Genomic DNA, 21,892 nt, shown 5'->3' on the forward strand with positions numbered 1-21,892 from the left:
ATAGTGATAGATTTCCTTGAAATAACTGATTCCTCACAAAAAGCCACGTGTGCAGAAATAGTTTCTGTGGGCTCATATAGGCCCTTGCATCCACTTTTAAACACGGATGGATGAATGGTGCTGGTATAATGCACAGGAATAAGTGCAGGTAAAACGTTTGCTGGTCACCAGAGGACCCATTTATGTCTGATCTTATGCACACACCGTTACATCTATCTGCCCTCTCTGTAATTGCCCTTCAGTTGATAGGCGAGCTAATGGAGAATGGAGTGTGTTTGTTTGTGCTCACAGTAAATTGAGATGGTGCTGCTGTGCTGCACTCTCTGACTTCTCAGAATCCTATAACCGTCACTTTAGAGTTTCAACAGGAAAAGAAATGTCAGAGGAAGGTTATTATTTCACAATAATTAATTCTTTAATAAGTCTTCCTTCTGATGTGTCGCTAAAACAAGAATGAGCAGTGTAATGTCTGTTTAGGGGGTTTCAAAAGATCCAATATTTTGGCAACTTTATTATAACGGTAGTGAGTGTGAAGGAGTCTGTCCTTGTTGTCCTTGTCTGGGACTCTTTCCATTCCTGTGCCGCTGCTGGTTAGCCAGCTATAGATGAGAGCCTGGGACACAAGGAGGATCACACAGGGGATATTTAATACCCACCTCCCCCCTTTCTACCTTCTTCTCCTCCTCCTTAGTGTTGCTGTCTTTTTTCTGGCTGGCACTGAATCTTTGAATTTGATTGTAGCTGTACTGATGTCTTTCTGGCCATTGCATGGCAGCTATTTTGTGGATAAAAGAGAAAAAGAACTCAAGTTGGTGTTCTGTGGTTTTCATTTGGCTCATGTGTGAAATTATAACAACACTGGAGACAAAGTGATGGATTCACTCGCTCTTTCTCTCATATCCACCCAAACACAGACCTGTCCTTGGAAATTAGAATTAGAATTTAAAGGATTTTGATTAACGTAGGTCAGAGTTAATGCCTTAAGAAAATCTTTTGCAGCTCAACCCACACAAGTCTGGAGGAATATTGAGGAATCGTTTTCCAAAACTTTCATTGGGTTGGGAAATGTTACATTCCCACTGAAATATAAAACATAATACTGTAAGACTTCAATCTAAGTGGTACTGCTAAGCTAAATATGTATAATTTACTCATATTATTATTTAAAAATTGTAGAAGGTCAATTTATAGTCTGCTCTTAAAAATGGCAAATTCAGATTTTTATACAAGCCTTTCTCTCCCAAATGTTACAATGTTGATTAATAGTTTTGGGCCTTCCTGGTACCCTTTTCAGCCACATTATGGTTCCATAGCAATGCTGCCTTCTTTTAGCCACACTCACACCGATTAATAGGTAGCTTACCGGTGAAGTGCCTTGCCAAAAAGCCTGTGGTAGGGAAAGAAAGTTGTAATCAAACCCCTTTCTGATTATAAATACTCTTCCCCCTGAGCAACAGCCACCAGTGACGAACACAGATTATCTCTTAATCATGGCGCCTGGTGATGGGTGGGACATTTTTGTTACTAATTGAATGTTTTGTTTTATGGTTGATGTGTTGGAAATGAGAACAATGGGAAAAGTGCAAACATTTGAGAGAGTTTGGTTGCTCTGGTGTTCCTTGGCTATTGCCCATCTGAACTGGTCCAAGGAAGGAACTGTGGTGAACCAGCAACCGGGTCATGGGCGACCACATCGCCTGTGTGGTCAGATCTAAAAGACAAGATAATGCAGTTCAAAATCCCGAAGAAGTTTCTGACTTCTCTAATGAAAACCTGTTCAAATACACAGTGCATCACAGTTTATTACATATATGCATACAGTCTAGACAAGAAACCCATGTTGACCCCTGTTGGCTGTGAACTCTTGGTCACAGACAATAGCAAAAATGCCGCAAGGCAAAAACAAGTTCAGGAACGATTTCAGGAAAACAAAAGGTCGAGGTGTTAATGTAGCCTTTAAATTTCCCAGATTTCAATCCACACCAGGGTTTGTGGGATGGACTCGACAAACAAATCCAGTCCATTTAGGCTCCACCTCACAACTTACAAGGGTTAAAGGATCGGCTTATCTCAACAAATCAGGGCAGGTTGGGGATCAAATCAAGCGGCTGATTGGTGTATAGCACAACACCTACACCCACCCCAGCAAAATACAGGTGGATCATAGACATTAAAATACTGAAACAACTGTAGAAATGTTTGGCCTTCCAATAAAGGATCCATGTTTAGGTTTTTATTTTCCATTACAAAGATTTTTTTCTAGCCTATTGAAGTTGGTATTGACTTGTACCACTTTAAAGCCTCAGTGTGTAAGATTTTCACACTGGCACACCATCTAGTGGTCTGGACCATGACTGCCCTGTTTCTAACACAACAGCAAAATAAACTTCACCTTTATATTGAATTAACTTACCTGCTGTCCAGCAGAAAGCATGCAACCTCCACATCCTTTATAAGTCCCCGCTTCTTCATGAATTATCTCCACCTGGTAATAATAGCCAATATAGACTCTAATTTCCTCCTGGTTATTATTACCTTTTCTTTTCTTGGTTACTTTCTGTTCCCATTCGCTGAGCAAAGAGTATGGGCGGTCCTCGATTTCAACAGAAAACAGCAAATAGAATGATCTACGGTCGTCTTTGCTTGTTTTCTACTCCTCCTCCACCGACAGCGCATCCTCATATAGAAGACAGAAAGGAAATACATAAGGCTGACAAGTTTGTCCCCTTTCAGCTTCTGAAATCAGAAATAGCGACGCAACGTGTCGCCTCCCAGTGGGTGCACAGACACCTATGTATTTATAAACTAGTAACTCTAAGTTATGAGAAAACTTTAATTTTTGATGTGATGTTATTAGACTTTGCCAGACTATGTATTTATAAAAGTAACACTTGCTTCTTTACTAATTAAAAGCCAAATTAGTTACACTCTGTACCTTTTTCTGGGTTTGTTTGATTGTCCTAACTTAAGGAAATGTGTCTGCAGAACCCAGTCTCTGTTATAAACTAATATTGCTTCTGCTGTAGCAGTGCCTTGGGAGATGATAGGGTTTTATCCCAACTAGCTACATTTTAAAATGTATTCAGTGAATTTATATATAAATCAATTGCCCAACACTTCCCTGATGTAGTGGTGTTGCCAGTTTCTTTTTAAGACGCTGAATGAAAGTGAGATTTATTTGGCTCTCAGACTGAACCTCCTACCCATACACTTTTTTCTCTCCCTCTCTCATTCTGTTATTGACTTTTTTTCATCTAGCTCTTGGCTTGAGTCTTGTACCTACATAAAGTATTAATAAGGGCACATAAGCCTAGAAGCAGGGTTTACCAGAATTAATCACTTACGTCAAACAACGAGCGGATGGTTTTACCCTGCTTTACATTTCCAAAAAGTAGTTACAAGTTGCTGCCATTTTGCTGCCAATTTGATCCCCGTTCATGGCAGCATCGCGGCAACATTTGGGATAACTTTCACGCTGGCTCATGTAGTGCTCCGATAAAGTCATGTGTTGTTTGGCTGGAAACGTTGGTTGTTTCCTCTGTAATTTAGCTACTGCGGCAGTAACATCACATGCAGATTTTTGGTGTAATATTATCTCTGAACAGCTGCAGACAAACCTTCAGAGGGTTGAGCCTTGCTGTTAGCTGCAAGAAATATACTTTTTTATATTTCCCTGTCTGTGCTATTGATCCATTCAGGATGTTTTCCTGATTTAGCTCCTGGCAGGAAACAGCAGAGAGAATCGTGTTTATGCTTTGATGGAAATAGGTTTAGAAGGTTGTTGTGAGCGATGCAAATCCAATTTAGACTGAGTACTTTACACTGCTCAGAAACACATGATGCAACGGGAAAAGAACAGGGACAGTGACTCAAATCACAACTTTTGTTTTTTGACCTGTGGCACTTTTTGCTGTTATAGCACCACACAGTAGTGATATTGTAGCTTTCTGAACAGAACTTTGCGTCTTAAGGTGTTTTGTAAAGGCAAAGGTGTAAAGGCAAATTATTAATGGCTTCTTTTATCGACATCCCACAGTTAGTTTGGTTCTGACTGGTGCTGATTTTAAATGAAAGATGACAAGAAAGAGGATGAGAGCCAGGGTGGAGCCAACAGAGTTGCAAATCAGATAGTTTGCTTTACACTGACCTCTACAGGTACAAAAGGATAATTACCAAGGAATAAGTTGAAGAAATGTCAGATTGTGTGTTGTGCATACAAGTTTATTACAAGATAAGTTCAATTTGGCTGCTTGATTTACTTTTTAATAATTATCCATTTTGTTAAGTCATCTATATTTTACTGGCCATTCAGCGGTAAACTTGCTCTGTGCTTGAGTTTAAAGGAGCAATAAACAATAATTCATTATTTTAGATAGAAAGAACCAAAATATTGTGATGAACTAAAGGTATCTTATTAGATGGAATATGGTATGATATCGCACGGCATATCTGCGTGTTGTTCTCCAGTCTATTGTTTACAAAGCCTGGCCGGCCGGGCGTACATGTACATCCATGTGAAAGGCCATCGCCAGTGCAGTGTGGCGTAGGAGCAAAGGGCGGAAAAAGCACGGTCATCGGATCAAAAGTCCTCTTGCTAAAGTTATGAGTTACCTCTTCACTAAGCATGTTCCTCCAAAAGGTGACGCTGTTTTGCTGTGCATTTATCCTTTTCAAATATGCACATAGGAGGTGCCGGGCGAGAAGGGGAGGGTAAACTTGTGCCAGGTTGAAGCTGGAGTGGAGGTAGACAGAGGTGTGGCTTGAAACTGTAAGGTCACTCACTGATGCTTGAAAATCTTTCTTCAAACAGAGCCCAGTTGATTTATTCTCTTCACAAATGAAATCATCAAGTGAAACAAAGCAATTTGTACTTTTCCTAGTTATCTTGATGATTTCTTTTCAACTTATTTCCACTATTAACTTGAATATTTCATCTTTTTTTAACTGAGTATGCTATATTATCAATAATTGTGCAATATTTACTTTGGTATTTGTCTTTTATTTTTGCTGTTTCTGATAAAGCTTATCTTCTGTTGTTTTAGAACTAACTTTAGATTAGTTTAGCTTTTTTTCCAGTACTGTAAACTCCATCTGTGTCTTCGCCACTCTCATGCCTGAATTTTGTCATTGCGGGAAAATAAAGGAATTTCTTATTTTCCTAAAAACATTTAAATTGGACAGAATAAAGCAAACAGAGAAGGAATCCGGTGAAGGGTGGGTACTTTATCACAGCCCTGTCAGGCCAAAACCAAAGATTTTTTGTAGACATGACAAAAAGCAAGGTTTGTCATTTTTAAATGTAGTTAATACTAGTTTTGAGTACTTATTTGAGGATAATTTCCCATTAGTTATCAATAGTCAAGTGTTTACCAGGTTACAACATAAGTCATTTAACATGTCGCCCCCACAAACAGGATGCTGCCATAATCGTCACTTTATATTTGTGCATTCAGAATGACATAAATGAATCTTGATTCCTCAGCTGGGAAAGCCTTTCTTTGATTCCGCCCTCTGTTCATTTGCATTCATCTCTAATTTGTGCTGCAAGGACGCCTTGTTACAATCTGTCTGTTTCTTCTGTCCCATGTCGCCATTATTAAAAATATCTTCAAATGCTAATGGTCCATGCAAATGGCCCCCTTATTTCATTTGTCTAATTGAAAACACACTAGCCAATTTTGAGCACCATTTGTCAATGACCCGCTGTGTGTCTCATTTGCTTGATGCTTTCTCCACACGCGCTCTTTTTCCCCTCACCCCACACGTAGACGTTTTAATCAGTTTTGAGAGAAATAATTGCCCAGGTAGACGACTAAATATGGCGGCATTTCAATTAGGGGATGTGTCTGGCTTGGGGCAAACTACTCCTCGCGGAGACTAATCAACTAAGACTGATTAACCTAACATTTTATTACCACCAGAGAGAGTGTATGTGTGTGTGTGTGTGTGTGTGTGTGTGTGTGTGTGTGTGTGTGTGTGTGTGTGTGTGTGTCTCAACTTCTTCCATCGATTAAAATTAAAGCAAGTGAACGTCCAACATTATTTCTGGTACGGAGCATTTCTTGGGATTTCCTTAAGCCATCATTTTCTCAAGCAGATGAGCCGTAAACAGTTTGGGCGAAAATAACCTCAGTGACTTTTTGCATTTGGGTGAAACCCAGCTGCCCGAACAGAACCTTTAGAGGTGGTGAGAGCATCATGGGTGAGTTGGGGCTGGTTAGAACGGATATCTGACAACGTTTTCTGGTAAGCTCACCACTGGCCTGCTAATTATATCACACAGGCTCTCGGTCTCCAAGTAAAATGGAGCACAGCTTTCAGTAAACTGGCAACAGGCTGCACAGACCTCATGCTGGATTAGCACTGAAAGTGACAGCTGTCATATGGGGAGCTGGATGGTGATTTGCTTATTTACCCAACTTTCACCACCGTCTGTATTTCCAATTGCAGATATTTTGTCAGTTCTGAGTGTCTCCATTTTATGTAAAACAGATTAATGAATTTGGCTTTATGTACAGTTAAAACTAGATATTTACATACGCTGGATAAGAGGCAAAATTTTTTTCTCTATGTAAAATATTAAATCAAACTAAACCTTTCCTGTTTTAGATCGATGACCAACATTATTTCGTTTTTTTAAAGACCAGAATAATCAGAGAGATTATTTTAGAGATAGTATTTTTATACTTCTTCAAATTTAGAAGTTTGACAGAGATTACTATTCCTTTAAACAATTTGGGAAAGCCCAGATGATGATTTTTATGGCTTTGTAAGCTTATGATGGATATGAGAAAGGATATGAGATATCAAGTCTGGTTCATTCTTGGGTACAATTTTCAGGTACCTACAGGTACCAACATCATCTGTTCAAACAATTGGATGCAATTATGAACTTGTTGAGTTCATGAAGCTCAGAATGCAGTCTGGTTATGTGTCCCATAGAGTAAAAGGTTTTGGTGAAAAATGTGTGCATCGCCCCAGAAAATAAAGCAGCAGACATTATGAAGTTGCTGGCTGAAGCGATATATTGTACAAATATATGCTGCAAGGCCACTCAGCAAGGAAGAAGCCATTGCTCTAAAAGTAACGTTAAAAAAACTGAATTGTTGGTGAAATGTCCTGTGTTCTGATGAAACCAAATTTAAGTGTTTGGCCACTGTAGCATTTTAAGGGAAAAAGGGGGAAAGCTTGCAAGACAGAAAAATACCACCCCAATAGCATAACATTGAATTAATGTTTTTCTGCAGGAGGAACCAGGGCTTCTCACAAAATAGATGGCATCATGGGAAAATAACCTTATGTGTTAATATTGAAGGAGCATCTCAAGACATCAGCACAAATAGGTCTTCCAATTAGGGTATAACCTTAAACATACCTCTAAATTACCTTCAAAGTAGCTTAGGAAGAACAAAGTCATTGGTTTGCTGTGGCCTTCTCAAAGCCCTTTTCTCAATTGGGTTAGGATTAGAAAAATCTGTGTGCAGAGCTTCTAATAGAGTATTTTTTTTATTTTTTATTTTAGTAACAAAGGTTTCTAAGTCAAAGCATAAACAGTTGTGTCTGCATCATAATGCAGCTAAACATTGTGTTAGCAATATCAGACTGCATCAGTGTGACATACAAAGATTAGTACCTTACAACATTCCTGGAATCATAGAGCTCTTGTTTCTGAGCAAAGATTCAGTAAAGACTGAAAAGTTAAGTGTTTTCAAACTTTGCAGTGTATTGATTTTTTTCAGCCCTAATCAAACAACCCTTTTATTATTCATTTAGCTTTCTGACAACAGGTCTGTTGGCCTGAATATGCCACTTAATGTCTTTAAGTAATAATATCCATAAATATACCCAAAATTATGAGGTAGTGGATTGCTATACAATACCATCTTAAGAAAAAAACTATCAGTTAAATTTGGTCTTGTCAGTTTCTACAAGCATTTTTACTACACTGACAACCTCATCTGACAGTGATTGATGGTTACGAGCCGCAGCGCTCCTTTGTTTGGAGTCTCATGCTGTGATTGTGAGTTTTTCTGAGTGCAGTGCTTTTCTGTGAAAGAGGCTATGGCGCTGGAGTTAGGGAGTTCGTCCTGCAATTGGTGGGTTGCCGTTTTGATTCCCTGCTCAGGCCATCTCAGTTGTTGTGCCCTTGGGCAAGACACTTCCCCTGAACTGCCTGCTGGCGGTGGTCAGAGCGCTCGGTGGCGCCGATGTGTGGCAGCCCTGCTTCTGTCAGTCTGCCCCAGTGCAGCTGTGGCTACAGCTATAGCTCACCGCCGTCAGAGTGAGAATGTACGGGTGAATGACTGATTGTAGTGTAAAGGGCTTTGGAGTCCTCAGTGCTTCATAAAGCGCTGTACAAGTACAAGCCATTTACCATTATTAATTCATAAATCCCATGACAAACCAAGCCAGACAAGATGTTGACCATCTGGTTCACTTTTAGCCAACCTCTTCATAAGCACAGGTATAAACAAAGTTTAAAAGTAGTAGGAAGTTCAACCTTGAAATTAACTTTTGTGTGTTTGGGCTAGAAAACAGGTTGACTCCATGTAAGCATTGCTTCAGACTGGGGGGGAAATTTTCTTAAAACTTGGAAATAAGGTGTCTTCAGACTCAGAAACAGCTATATATATAAATATATATATATATATATATATATATATATATATACAGTCTTGTTTTCTAATTTTTGTAAGACTGATCATTTCAGTGACCTAGATATGACAGCAGGATCTTCTCTCCCATCTCAAAGGTTCGGCTCTGTGCTGCATTGCGTATGCAATATATGCTGTCCAGCTTTCACCTCCAGGCTGTGTGTGTGTGCACATGTGTCAACTTTACACTCAGGGGAAATTGCCACATCTGTGAGTTTGCTCACAGTATCTACTGGGTCAGTTGCTTCAGATTTCTGTCGTCACAGCTTTACTCCTGTCCTTTTCCTAAATCGTTGTCCTCATCTTCTTGGCAATCTCCGTTTAATTTTTTTTTTTTGTATTTTCGTTCCTGCTTTTTCATTGCCATCATGTCCAGCTTTGACTGTTCCATCTTGTCCCTCCTTTCCAAATGTGTTTTATTGTTTCTTTCATTAATACACTGCCTCATTTTTTTGTTTTTTCCCCATGCTCCCAGCCTCAGATTTCCTTGTTTCACCTCTTCAACTACGTAGTAGTGCTCATCCACCGTTTCCTCTCCTTAAATTTATCATCCTTTTCCTGCTTTACTCATCCCCAACACTGACCCAATTAAGCTTGGGAGGGACACAGAAAGTGGCGGAGTGACGGAGACGAGGCACAGAGCGGAGAGACTTTTAGAGTCAGAATTTGGAAAATCAGAGAGTCTGACAACAATTGCCACCAACCTGTCAGGACCCACACAGTAAATTGCTCGAACTTCACCTGGAAGCTAAGACACCGTTGATAGGTTCGCCGGAGGCGGAGGAGCGTGTCGGCATCCCTGCTGGCTTTTACTTTCTGCTCAGGAAGAAGAAAGAAGGAGAATAATAATCCATTTTCAGTGAAAAATACAGAGGGTGGGGAACCGTGCATAGTTAGGATGTCTGGACACCGGCACGTAGAGGGGGACTGAGAGACTAGGACAGCGCATTCCTGCTTGGAACCTGAGGGAAGCGGGGGGTGTCCGAATGTGGTCCTCGTCCCCCGCAAGGCAAGAGGAAGATTTGTGTGAACAGGAACATAGGGAGAGGAAGAGAGGAAAGGATGCATCTGTTCTTCAGAGACAAGTGGGAGGTGGAGGGGCTGCAGACTGTAGGCATCCTCCTGGTGGTCTGCAGTTCCCTCAAACTGATGCACTTTCTGGGGCTTATCGACATCTCTGTGGCAGGTAAGGGAAGTGTTTGGGAAGCAGCACAAAGCCTAGAGGTATTCAAAATATTTAATGAGGTGATGGGACAGTGGGAAAATACACTCAGCTGGCAGGAGGCAGGGTTGGTGTGTGTGGGTGTGTGTGTGTGTTTGTGTGTCTGTTTATTTAGATTTAAACATGAAGTCGTGTCAGCCCAATTTTTCACACTCACTCTGTGCTGCTTTCAGGTGGCTGGAGGGTTTAGGATTAGAATGAAATATATTTTATTGATAAGGAATTTCCTTGAGGAACAAAATATGAGCATTACTTTATACCATCAGATCTAAGTACTTTAACTTATATCTGTGGTGGAGTTATTTTCTAGTTTAATAGCATGAAAATTTGCATTTGAAATTCTCAAATTAGTTTAATGATGGAAAACGTCACTATTAGCTAAGGATTTCTGAATCAATTTTTATTTTTAAGTCAATCCAGCTAAGCATTGTATAATTTATTTATTAACTTATTAATATAATTATTATTAGATTATTATTATTAGTAGTAGTATTAGTATTATTAGTAGTAGTAGTAGTAGTAGTGTTATTGGTATTATTATTGTTATTGTTATCAGTAGTAGTAGTAGTAGTAGTAGTAGTAGTAGTAGTAGTAGTAGTAGTAGTAGCAGTAGTAGTAGTGTTATTATTATTATTATTATTATTATTATTATTATTATTATTATTATTATTATTATAGGATGAAAATACATTTAAAATCCATCCATCCATCCATCCATCCATTTTCTGACCCGCTTAATCCCTCATGGAGTCGTGGGGGTTGCTGGTGCCTATCTCCAGCGTTCACATTTAAAATCATTTTAGCTATTAAAATATTAACCGTTTAAAATGTTGTTTTTATTTTTATTAGAATTACTCATATTAGTCAAAATACATATGAGTAAAGGACAACACCAATTACCAAAGTAGTTAAAAAAGTTTACATCCAGGTTAATAATAATACTAATGATAGTAGTAGAGGTAAATAAATAAATAGCTAATCAACTGGTACAATGTGTTCATAAGAGAAGTAAAGACGTCCTGATTATAATTAAACATTATGAATATCTGGGAAGATGGTGCTGAACTAGCAGTCGTATCCATGCAATAAGCCAGAGTGCCACCAGGACACAAGACACAGCTTGCATGGCAGACTAAGGGCTTTCTGGTTGGAAGATTTAAGCATTCACCCCAAAATATCTTTCAAAAATGTACAACAGAAAATGTCATTGCTTTGCTGATTCCTGATTCTTATTTTTGTCTCCTAGTTTTATTTAGTCTGAAATTAACCCACTCTCAAATCTTTTCAGGGTTGGTTTCTTCACCTTTCCTGAGATACAGTATCTTTGGTCTAGAAACACAAAATTTAAGGTACATTTACCAAAAATTCCAAGAAATATTATTGGGAACTGCCTCATTCCCAGGAATATGTGAAGAGGTGCCAGAATTAGCCGAGAGGCACTGAACCCTAACAGCTCTACAACAGCCAAAGACAAAAGGGAGAACACATTTTCAATTCTTCTTTTGACTCGGACTGGAATGAAATAATTTCAGGTGTCATTTTCAGAAAAAAATAACATCAAAGGTAACTGAACGCACATTTATCATGGTAGTTTGGCAGCTGAAGAGAGCAGAGACAGACAGCAGGCTATGAGGCTCAGACAAAGGAAGCAGCTTCTTCATATCTTATCAAAGAATGTTTTCTAGTGATTCGGTGTTGATGCTTCTTGCAAGTATTTTAGGCTCAGTGCACCATGCAGAGGCAGCAAAAACCATGAAATGAAAAGCATTTTTGTTATTGATTTTCTTTTTAGAGAGAGCTTCAGAATAATCACTGTAAAATTAACCAATCCATAAAAACCTCAGTGTGTTTATGTTTATGCTTGTTCAGGCCCACTGATTATAAGAATATACATCATGCTTTATTATTATTTGCATGCATAAAAACCCTCATCTTACCTCTGAGGTACTCTGTTTAATGTTTTAAGTCTCTGCTATTAATGTCTGTGATATGGACTGTTGTTGGGTCCATGTGGAGAAAGATAAATGGCTTACCCGTACAAACACCTTAAGGCGCTGGGGGTTGGGCCGGTGCTTAGGCAGTTAGATTGATGAATCTGCCAGATATCGGACAATGTGCTCTGCCTGCTCTGTTTGCAAACAATGCCACAGGTGAACAAGGCGACAGTCCTTGAGGCTCCTTCCTGCAGGAAGACAATAGAATGACACGTCATAAGAATAATAAGAATAAGAATTCCTTTATTGTCTGTAATGGGGAAATTCGGATGTGACAGTGGCAAACACGCGAACAGTTACACACAATTATTAGCATTGACAAAAAAAGAGAGAAAAAAACCCCCAGCAAACTCGTCTAAAGAAACACCAAGAGTAGAAGATATGGATAAATAACAGAGTAAATATCGAACAAAAAAAATTGACAGTGTAAAAAACCACAGCATATTTACATAACGCCCAATAATAATATGCAATATTTGCATAATGTACAATAATACAATATGCAATATGCATGGTAGGGCAGCGGCATCCTAGCTAAGGAATGTGCAAGTTACCTTAGCATTTGGAACAGTGTAAACAAGTAATGTTGGATCAGAACCTGTGCAACAATTAGCATGATGTAAATAGTTATGTCTGTTGGGAGCAGCCAAGATTGTATATTCTGACTGCAGCTGGGAGAAACAACCTGCTAAAACACTCCTTAGAGCATCTAGGATGCAGCAGTTTGTAACTTAAAGAGCTCTCCAGCTCTGTAACAGCTTCATGCATAGGGTGGGAGACATTGTCCATCAGTGATGTGATTTTCCTTACAGCCCTTCTGTCTCCCACTACCTGCACTGGGTCCAGGGGGCATCCCAGGACAGAGCTGGTTCTCCTTATGAGTTTATACAGTCGCTTCCTCTCAGCTACAGACAGGCTGCAGAGTTAAAGAAGGTCTTCAGGAGTGCCCATGCACTCTTAAATATCTCAGCCTCCTCAGCAGGTAGGGTCTGCTCTGACCTTTCCTGTAAAGAGCATCAGTATTATGAGTCCATACTAGTTTATGGTTTAGGTGAACACCCAGGTACTAAGAAGAGTCCACTATCTCCACATCATTTTCACCTGTGTCAGTGAGGCGGGCCTGTGCCTGTGAAAGTCCACCACCAGCTCTTTAGTTCACCCTGCATGTAGCATGAGGTGGTTCTGCTGGCACCAGTTCACAAAGCTCTGGATACACTGTCTGTGCTGGGACTCATCTTCACCTGTGATGAGACTGACTATGGCAGAGTCATCTGAGATCTTCTGCAGGTGGCAGTCTGGCGAGTTTATGGAGAAGTCTACAGTGTAGAAGGCTCCAGCTTGTCCTTCAGGAGTCCTGGTTGGATGGTGTCGAACACACTCGAGAAATCAAAGAACATGATCCTCACCGTGCCTCCACCCCAATGCCAGGCTGGTAGGCAAACTGCAGGAAATCCAATGAAGACCTCACCAGGGGGCGAAGATGTTTGAGGATCAGCCTCTCGAGGGTCTTCATCAGGTGTGATATTAGTGCTACTGGCCTGTAGCTGCTTAGGTCTTTGGGGTGTGCCGTCTTGGGCACTGGCATCACACAGGAGGGTTTCCACAGCTGTGGTACTCTCTTCTGCTTCAGGCTGATGTTGAAGATGTGCCCCATGACTTCAGTTAGCTCATCCGCACAGCATCTCACAAGCCTGGAGCTGATGCCATCTGGACCTGCAGCCTTCCTCAGTTTGATCATCAGCAGAATGTTCCTCACCTGGAGCGTTGAGAAGGACAGGGTGGTGGAGGGGGGCTCGTTAGTGGAGTCATCTGAAGTGGAGGGGGTGGATGACAGCTGAGAACTGAAAGATGTGAAGTTCTGGGCTGCAGGTAGCAGCCATCATGTATGCCGATGTCGGGTACCATCTTGCTGCACCGACTCTCTGACTTTAGGGATCTTTACAGTTACATTTTCTGACGTTTTTTCTTGGTCCTTGGGTATCTCTGGTCGAGGTCCCGGATTTCAGGATGGGTTGTTAGTCAGAGCTAGCAGCTGATCCTTGGAGTAAACATTGGGCTCACTCCAGTCTTTGCTGTTTCCGAGAGCAAATCCCATGTAGAGAAGTATCTAGCAGCAAAATAATTGCATCCATAATTGAAAAAAGTGAAAGGAAAAAATGGTAACACACACACACAACTAGATTAATAGAAAAGGTAAAGGTATAGAAAAGTCGAGTAAAACCTAGAAGCAATACGGAGCCACAGACACTAGCAGCCAGCCTACGCGGCACTCTGGAGAAAAAATCTATATCGTTAGAGACTGAAGTTTGATCGGTTTTCACACCAAGTGTCCTATATTCTTCAGACCATCGCTTGGTCTTAGGAAAATACTTAAGGTATTGTTGGTATGGAAACTAAGATGCAGGAGTCTGTACCTTGGCTTTGGGTATACGACTTAGTTTGTCTTTTGCTGCTTTGAGTTGACCATTAGAGTCTGAAATATTTAGCTCAAATGAGCATTTTCCAACTACTCGCTGTTATTTTCCCAGTGTAACTGAAATAATGTGCCTTTGTAAATCTCTTACCATCCGGGAAAAAAGGTTGCACACTCCAACATGTATATCATGTATATATGTCCTATAATAATCACATTAGTTTATCACCAATGTCTGGTAGCGATGACGTGTAGATGACGGAGAGTCGATTCACAGCAAAACAATTTCTACAGTACATCCTAAAGATTCCCACTGGGGTTAAGGAGTGGACGTTGTGGTGTTGAGTCCATGTGTAAAAATGGATTGCCTCATGTTCTATGAACCGCTTTTGCAAAGTCTGACTCTGGCGAATCCTGGTATTGTCATCTTGGAATATGCCCCTCAACTGGCATGATGGATGCATCACTTCATGTGTGTATCTTTTTACCCTGAAGCATTCTTTCCAATCCCGATCTCTTGAGTTCCCTTTGCATTTGAGGGTGGAAACGCTCCTGCATCGGCTTTTGATCATATCCGTTATTTCTGCTGTTGTTGTTTTACGATATTACCAAACATTTAAGTGACCAAATCACAGTGAGCCAAAATTTCTGTCTGACCACATTTATTTTGCAAAGACAGCGGCTTCCCTCAATGCTTCTAGCTTTTAATAATGCGTTGGACAGTTCTGTATCCAGGTTTAGTAGTTTCAGTATTCTCCTTAGATGTTTTCTTTGCTAGATTCATGGCAATCATTTTTTACCCTTTTAAAACACATTAATATCGTTTCCCTGACCACAGAATGTGCCTTCCAACATGGTTGTTTAACCAATGAGAAGCTACCTGCTGCATCATTTTGGGTTTAAATAACTTGTTTCCAGCTGAATCATAATCATCCATAATTATTTAATGGGAGTTTCTTACCTGTTTGCTTTATTACATTCTGGTGATTACATTTTGTTGGACAGGCATCGTATAAATGATTTACTACGGCATAAATGCTAGGACACAAATAAACATAGACTCCCTTTGCTGAGCCAAGCCAGAGGGTAACTACTTGCTTTAACAGCATGAACTAGTCTGTTGTTGCATTTTTGTTGTATGTTGAGTGTATTTTTTGTTATACAGGCATGTAACTAAAGAAGTAACTGGACTCACGTCTGTGTGCATATCTAACCCTTGTGCTATGGTTGGTGATTGCAGGTAACCCCTCCACCAGTCAAAGCAAAAAAACCATAAAGCAGCGATTCCTCAAGCTGCTGCCGTGCTGCACGCCCTCGGTCACCCCCTCAATCAGTCAAAGCAAGTGCTCCTTCACTTTCCATACATCTCTCTGCTTTTATTCCAAAAGCCTCTCTAAAGAGTTCACACGGACATTAGTGTGGATGCTGACGTCAAAGTATTCAGTTAACGTAACAAAACGATATAGAGAGCCATACAGTTTCAGTTAAGTATAAACCCAGCAGGTTTGATTTTATCATTTGTAAAGTGTGACATCTAGAAGAAGAACTTGTGTGTTTGTGCTTTAGCATGGTTGGTATAAATTATGTTTCTATTGTCTTTTTACCTCTTTAAGTCTTTCACCTAAGCTAAAGTTTTTACGCTCTCTAAAGATGTGCAAAGGTTTCTTCATGACAACCTGGATTGACAACATTGCCAGGCATCGTAAGGAATGCTTTGACAATTTCATTAATTCAGTCACCATGTCCTCCACAAAGGAGGTTGAGCATAAAGACCTAGGAAGGTGAGTTGATTACTGTGATACGACAGAGGTCCGTAAGGTACCTAAAAAGCTCTCCAGTGCCGTGGTGCCAGCATTGGATGAAGTTTGCCCCCGAGGCTCACAAGGCTCTGGACATTGTGGAAACATTGTGGTTAAGATGCCTCTTCAGTGTTGCATAGGAGGCTGGGAAAATACTGGCAGAGTGGCACCAAGGTGGTGTTTTCAATTATGCTTGAGAGCATGTTCCAGCTGTGTAAGGATGCTTGTACTTCTCCCCCTAAAGAATTCACTCTGAGGAGTTGGAAGGAAGGCTGTGACAGATTTTCTAACTTTATATTTAGTCCTGGTTGTGGAACAGAGATGCAATCTCTGTCCTTGTAGGACTACTAAAGGGATCGTGGGACTTTCATTGTCCACTCCACATGTGTTTTCTGGGGGTGGGGGGTGTAAGAGTGTGGTGTGTTGGCATTCAGGTAAGTCCTCATTCTTTGCTCAGTCATGCTTTTTCCGAGGGTGGATTTGACTCCACCAGTGCTCCCCCTTGTCCTCAGTGGCATTCATTGATGGGATCTCAAAATGCAGTTGATTTGGTTCTGTTGGCGTCTTCCCTGTGCAATGAAGCAGTTTACAGCTATGTGTGACGCTGCAGGGATGAGAGGCCATGGTTCTTAACTGTAAATAGGTAGATCACACCTGGGATTCAGTATTTTTTTGTCTGAAGCAGTATCTTGGAGTCTTGTTCAGAAGTGATAGTAGGATAGGGTGGAAATGATTAGTTGGATCAGGACCTCATCTGGCGTAATAGGGGCGTTGCTTTGTTCTGTATACAATCCAACTCTAACATATGGTCACGAGGCATTGATCATGACCAAAAAGGAGGAGATCCTAAATACAAGCAGCCGAAATTAGCTTCCTCCGTAGTGCGGCCGGGCTCAGCGTCAGGGGTCATAAAAAGCAATGAAGAGAAAGACTGGGATGAAAAGGGGTTTTATACACAGATGAGGAGATAAGGTAGGATGAAAAGGTGTTTAAAGGGGGATGAGTGAAATAAAATGGAGTTGTAAAAAGTTTTTTTTTTTTTTTTTTTATTTCCTTTATTTAACCAGGTAAACCCCGTTGAGATCTGGATCTCATTTTCAAGGGGGACCTGGGCAGAAATCTGCAAAAACACTACAACCTGGTTACAAAAATAAAACCAATTAATACATATGCACAAATATAAAACAATAAAAACAATTTAAAAGCAGTGACACTGTTTCATACAAGCTTGTTGTCTATCTTTAAGAACCGCTCGAAATAAGTCCAATGAAATAGTTTCTGACATCTTGAGCTCAGACTGGAGCTGATTCCACGCTATAGGAGCCAACACACTGAATGCTTTCTTTCCTTTATCATTTCGAACACGAGGAACATGTAGAAGGATAAAGTCATTTGAGCGTAAAGCATGTGAACTACTAGATCTATGCAAAAGAGAGCTTAAGTAAGTTGGTGTTAGTCCAAGTAGAGATTTATAGATCAGGATCATCAAATGATTGTTTCTCCGAACACTTAAAGGAGGCCAATCAGCTTTTGCATACAAATCACAATGATGTGTCAAACGTCTACTCCCAGTTATAAACCTTAAAGCACAATGATAAACAGTATTCAAAGATTTCAGACATTTGGTTGAAGCATTCATATATAAAACATCTCCATAATCCAGAAGTGGCAGGAATGTTGCTGCAACCAATTTACTTCTAGCTTTGAGTGAGAAACACGGTCCATTTCGATAATAAAACCCAATCTTCATTTTCAATGTTCGTAATAGATTTGCAATATGATTTTTAAAAGAAAGTTCATTATCTAGAATAAAACCAAGATATTTATAATTACTAACAAACTCAATTTGTGCACCTACTGCAGTGGTAAGGAATAGAGGGATTTCTGGTAGTTTAGCAGAGTGGGAGAAAACCATTGCCTTAGTCTTATCCACATTCAAAACCAACTTCAAAGTTTGTAACCGTGTTTGAACTACATTAAAAGCAGACTGTAAATACTGTAGTGCCTGTGATAATGATGAAGAGTTGCAGTACATTATTAAGTCATCAGCATAAAAATGATAAAAAGCATTTGACAAGTTGACGCACAAATTATTTATATAAATGGAGAATAAAAGTGGACCCAGAATTGAGCCTTGAGGTACGCCATTTAAAATAGTTAAATTAGAAGACGTGTAGCCAGCTAATTGGACTCTCTGGGTTCTGTTTGACAAGTAATCAGCTATCCACATGGTAGCCTGATGTGAAAGCCCAATTTTGTGTAGAATTTCAATTAAAAGCGTGTGATTTACTGTGTCAAATGCCTTTGATAGATCGATAAACAAAGCAACACAATGTTTTTTGTTATCATGAGCCTGGATCAGATCATTGAAAACCTTTAATGTTGCAGTAACAGTACTATGTTTTTTTCTAAAACCGGACTGTACATTTTGTAAAATACAATTGGAATCTAAAAAATTCTTTAGTTGATCTGCAACTAACTTTTCAAAAATTTTTGCTAGGATACATAATTTAGAAATTGGTCTGTAATTGTTTACCTGCGATGACTCCCCACCCTTGAATAGAGGCAAAACAAATGCTGATTTCCAGACACTAGGGATTTTATTAGTGATTAGACTTAGATTAAAAATATGAGACAATGGCTCTGCTATAAACTCTGCTGCCAACTTTAGAAAAAATGGATCCAAGTTATCTGGCCCTGCCGCTTTTCTGGTGTCTATGTTCCTCAGTTCTCTAAGAACCTCAGTTGTACAAATAGGGGAAAAGTTAAAAGAGGTGGAGTTACCATTATTATTCGAAAACAGTTCATCGTTATTTGCATTTTGGCCGAATGAATTTAAGTCATCAAATAGAGAACCTACAGAAATAAAATGCTCATTAAAATAATTTAAAATTTCTAATTTATCAGACACCATTTTACTTTTTTTCCAAACAAAATTAGGAAAGTCACTCAGTGGCGCCTGTTCAGTAGCTGATTTAACTGTTTTCCAAAATTTCTTTGGATCATTTAAATTTTTTGTCATTTCCGCAAGGAAATAGTCTGACTTTGCTTTCTTAATTGATGATGTACAATTATTCCTCAATTTCCTAAAACAAAGCCAGCTCTCCTCAGTATTGAATTTTCTTGCTCTAGCCCAAGCTGTATCTCTTTGTTTGAGCCCCAATAGCTGGGGAAAACCATGGATTATTTCTTCCCTTCACCCTAATTTTACGTACAGGAGCATGTTTATTTATTAGTCTTAAAAATTCTTCATAAAAATACTGCCAGGCAAGGTCTACATTATCAAAAAGAGAAACCCTATTCCAGTTAAAAAGTATCAAATCATGAATAAAAGCTTGCTCATTTAAGTGTTTTAAATCTCTTTTGCTCAAAATACGAGGCTTAGATTTTGGTAACTTGAGATTTCTAACTATACCTACAGCACAATGATCACTAAGATCATTTGCAAAAACTCCTGTCCCTGTATATTTATGCGGAGCATTTGTCATAATTAAGTCAAGGAGTGATGATTTTGATGGGCATTTGTTATTGGGTCGAGTGGGGTAGTTTATTAACTGGGTGATATTTAAAGAATCACAGATAGTTTTTAAACTATCTGAAGATGCTGTCAACCAGTCTAGATTTAAATCTCCTAATAAAACAAATTCATTATTATTTAGGTCAGCTAGATATTTGTACAAATTTGGAAGTGCATCACAGACAGCAGAAGGTGGTCGATAACACCCTATAACTGTAATATTTTGAGCCTTAGTGAATTCAATTTTTAGGGCTAGAAAATCAAATTGTTTAGGAATAGATACAGAGGATAACAGTGTGACATGAAAATTGCTCCTTACAAAGATGGCAACACCACCACCTTTCTTAAGGCGATCACAGCGAAAGACATTGTAACCTTCTAAGGAAATATTTTTATTTGTAATGGATTTGTTTAACCATGTTTCCGTCAAGACTAAAATATCTGTATTGGTAAGTTAGAAGGACAATGGGTGGGAAGAGAAGACAAATGAAGATCAAGTGAGAATGAATGAAGAAGGAGGAGGCAGAGAGGGTTTGAGAGCACAAGACAGAGTGCTGTATGGTGTACCAGCTATGAGTGGTCTTACCAAGAGATGACAGGTGTGGTTTAGGGCCGGCCTTGTTCCTTAGTCCAACTTAACACATTCAGCACACCTATGTAACATTTGGATATTTTACGGCATAAAAAGCAAAGGTAAAATAAATGACTCGAATTATAGTTAAGCTCATTTGATCATTCATCCTGTAAAACATGTCCTTTTACTCGTCCTGTGCAATAATCACAGTGCTATGGGTTAAAATACACAAATTAGTCTGCCAGCATTCTTCAGGCACATGAGAACAAGTGGCTTCTGGAGGCAGGGTGTTTTAGTGAGCTTTCCGTTTTGTTCTCATTCCTTGATAAAACATTTCCCATCAGTTTGTGCTCAGGATGTACAGACTGACAACAATGTGAGTTTTAGACAGCAGTGTTGGTGTGCTTGCAGCCCTGCTCTGTATTAAAACTGTTGGGGATGGAAAAAATGTGTCTTACCTTTTTTGAAAGTAATCTTTCATTCCATAAATTATTGAAGTCTATAGCCTTTGAAGATGATTTTACAATTTACCTCTGCTCAATAAACCTAACTTTGTGCTCTTCACAATGCCTTTTTAGAAACAAAGCTTCGTAATCCCTGTTTTAAATGCAACAAGGTGCATTGAACATCTGAACTCAAAATTAAATTATTTTCTTAATACTTAAATCTATGTAACTCTTTTCTTCTACTTTTTGTATTTGTGAAAATTTAATTTATTGGTTTTGGTTCCATTTGTAAAACAAAAAAATAATAATTACAAAGCACAAAAAGGTTAGTTGGATGTGATTATCTTCAAGTGACTTTGATATCTTTGGTAAAATGACTTCCACTTCAAGATGTTAACACTTGGTGGTTTGGTTGATAACATGGTGGCCGTTTGTTCAGGAACTAACCCGTCTCTGAATCTCTCACAGACAGCGTTGAAGATGACTTTGAGTTGTCCACTGTGTGCCATCGGCCTGAGAGCATGGACAAGCTGGAGGAGCAGACAAAGTTCACCAAAAAGGAGTTGCAAGTCCTCTACAGGGGCTTCAAAAATGTATGTTCCCTCTGTCCTCTTGCTATTCTCGGCCACGTTTGAATCTGTTAGCATTCTCAATTTCCTTTTTTTCCCCTAGGAGTGTCCGAGCGGAGTGGTGAATGAGGAGAACTTTAAAAACATTTACTCCCAGTTCTTTCCTCAGGGAGGTGAGCTACATTTTTGTACGTTTGTTCAGAAAATTAATGTTCTGCAAATGCATGTGCACCGCTCTGAGAAAATCTGACTCTTTACAGATTTCTTCTGTTTTTGATTTTTTTTTGTCATGCCTAAATGTTTCAGATCATCAAGCTAATTTCAAGGTCAGACAGTAATAACCCTAGTAGATAATATTATGGCCACAACAGATACAGCTGCAAAGGGTGTAAGTGGGTGTAAGTTAGAATGTGTATGTTTTAAGTTGTAATGTGCAAACATACTGATGGTAGTATACCTGTGGAGGAGAGCAGAGACGAGTTAGTGAGCCGTCAGAGTTTAAATTAAAGTGGAGACTCATTTCAGGTCTCTTGGTGTTCCAAACACATTTATCAGTGTTAGAAAGAAAAAGGTAAATTCCCTTAGTGGACAACAAGGAAACCTGCAGGGGTCACTACAACACAAAAAATACACTATTTTACTTGTGGAAAAAAGCCAGCCATACCAACCTGCCCCCTAAAACGTGAGGATTTGCCATCATTGGT

The 21,892-nt window shown here is 39.5% G+C and overlaps 1 protein-coding gene across 8 annotated transcripts in view; it reads left to right on the forward strand.

Moving 5' to 3' along the window:
* The window catches only part of LOC105938752 (Kv channel-interacting protein 2), a 98,947-nt gene that overhangs the window by 72,067 nt on the left and 4,988 nt on the right, over window positions 1-21,892 (forward strand). For 5 of the 8 annotated variants that reach the window (XM_036126129.1, XM_012880635.3, XM_012880632.3 and 2 more), the window contains exons 2-3: window positions 21,088-21,212; window positions 21,292-21,361. In XM_036126129.1, coding sequence (XP_035982022.1) covers window positions 21,088-21,212; window positions 21,292-21,361 — 195 coding nt within the window. The other 3 variants (XM_036126126.1, XM_036126127.1, XM_036126130.1) reach the window with 3 other exon arrangements.

Source organism: Fundulus heteroclitus, chromosome 22 (genome assembly GCF_011125445.2).
Source record: "Fundulus heteroclitus isolate FHET01 chromosome 22, MU-UCD_Fhet_4.1, whole genome shotgun sequence".
Taxonomy (NCBI): domain Eukaryota; kingdom Metazoa; phylum Chordata; class Actinopteri; order Cyprinodontiformes; family Fundulidae; genus Fundulus; species Fundulus heteroclitus.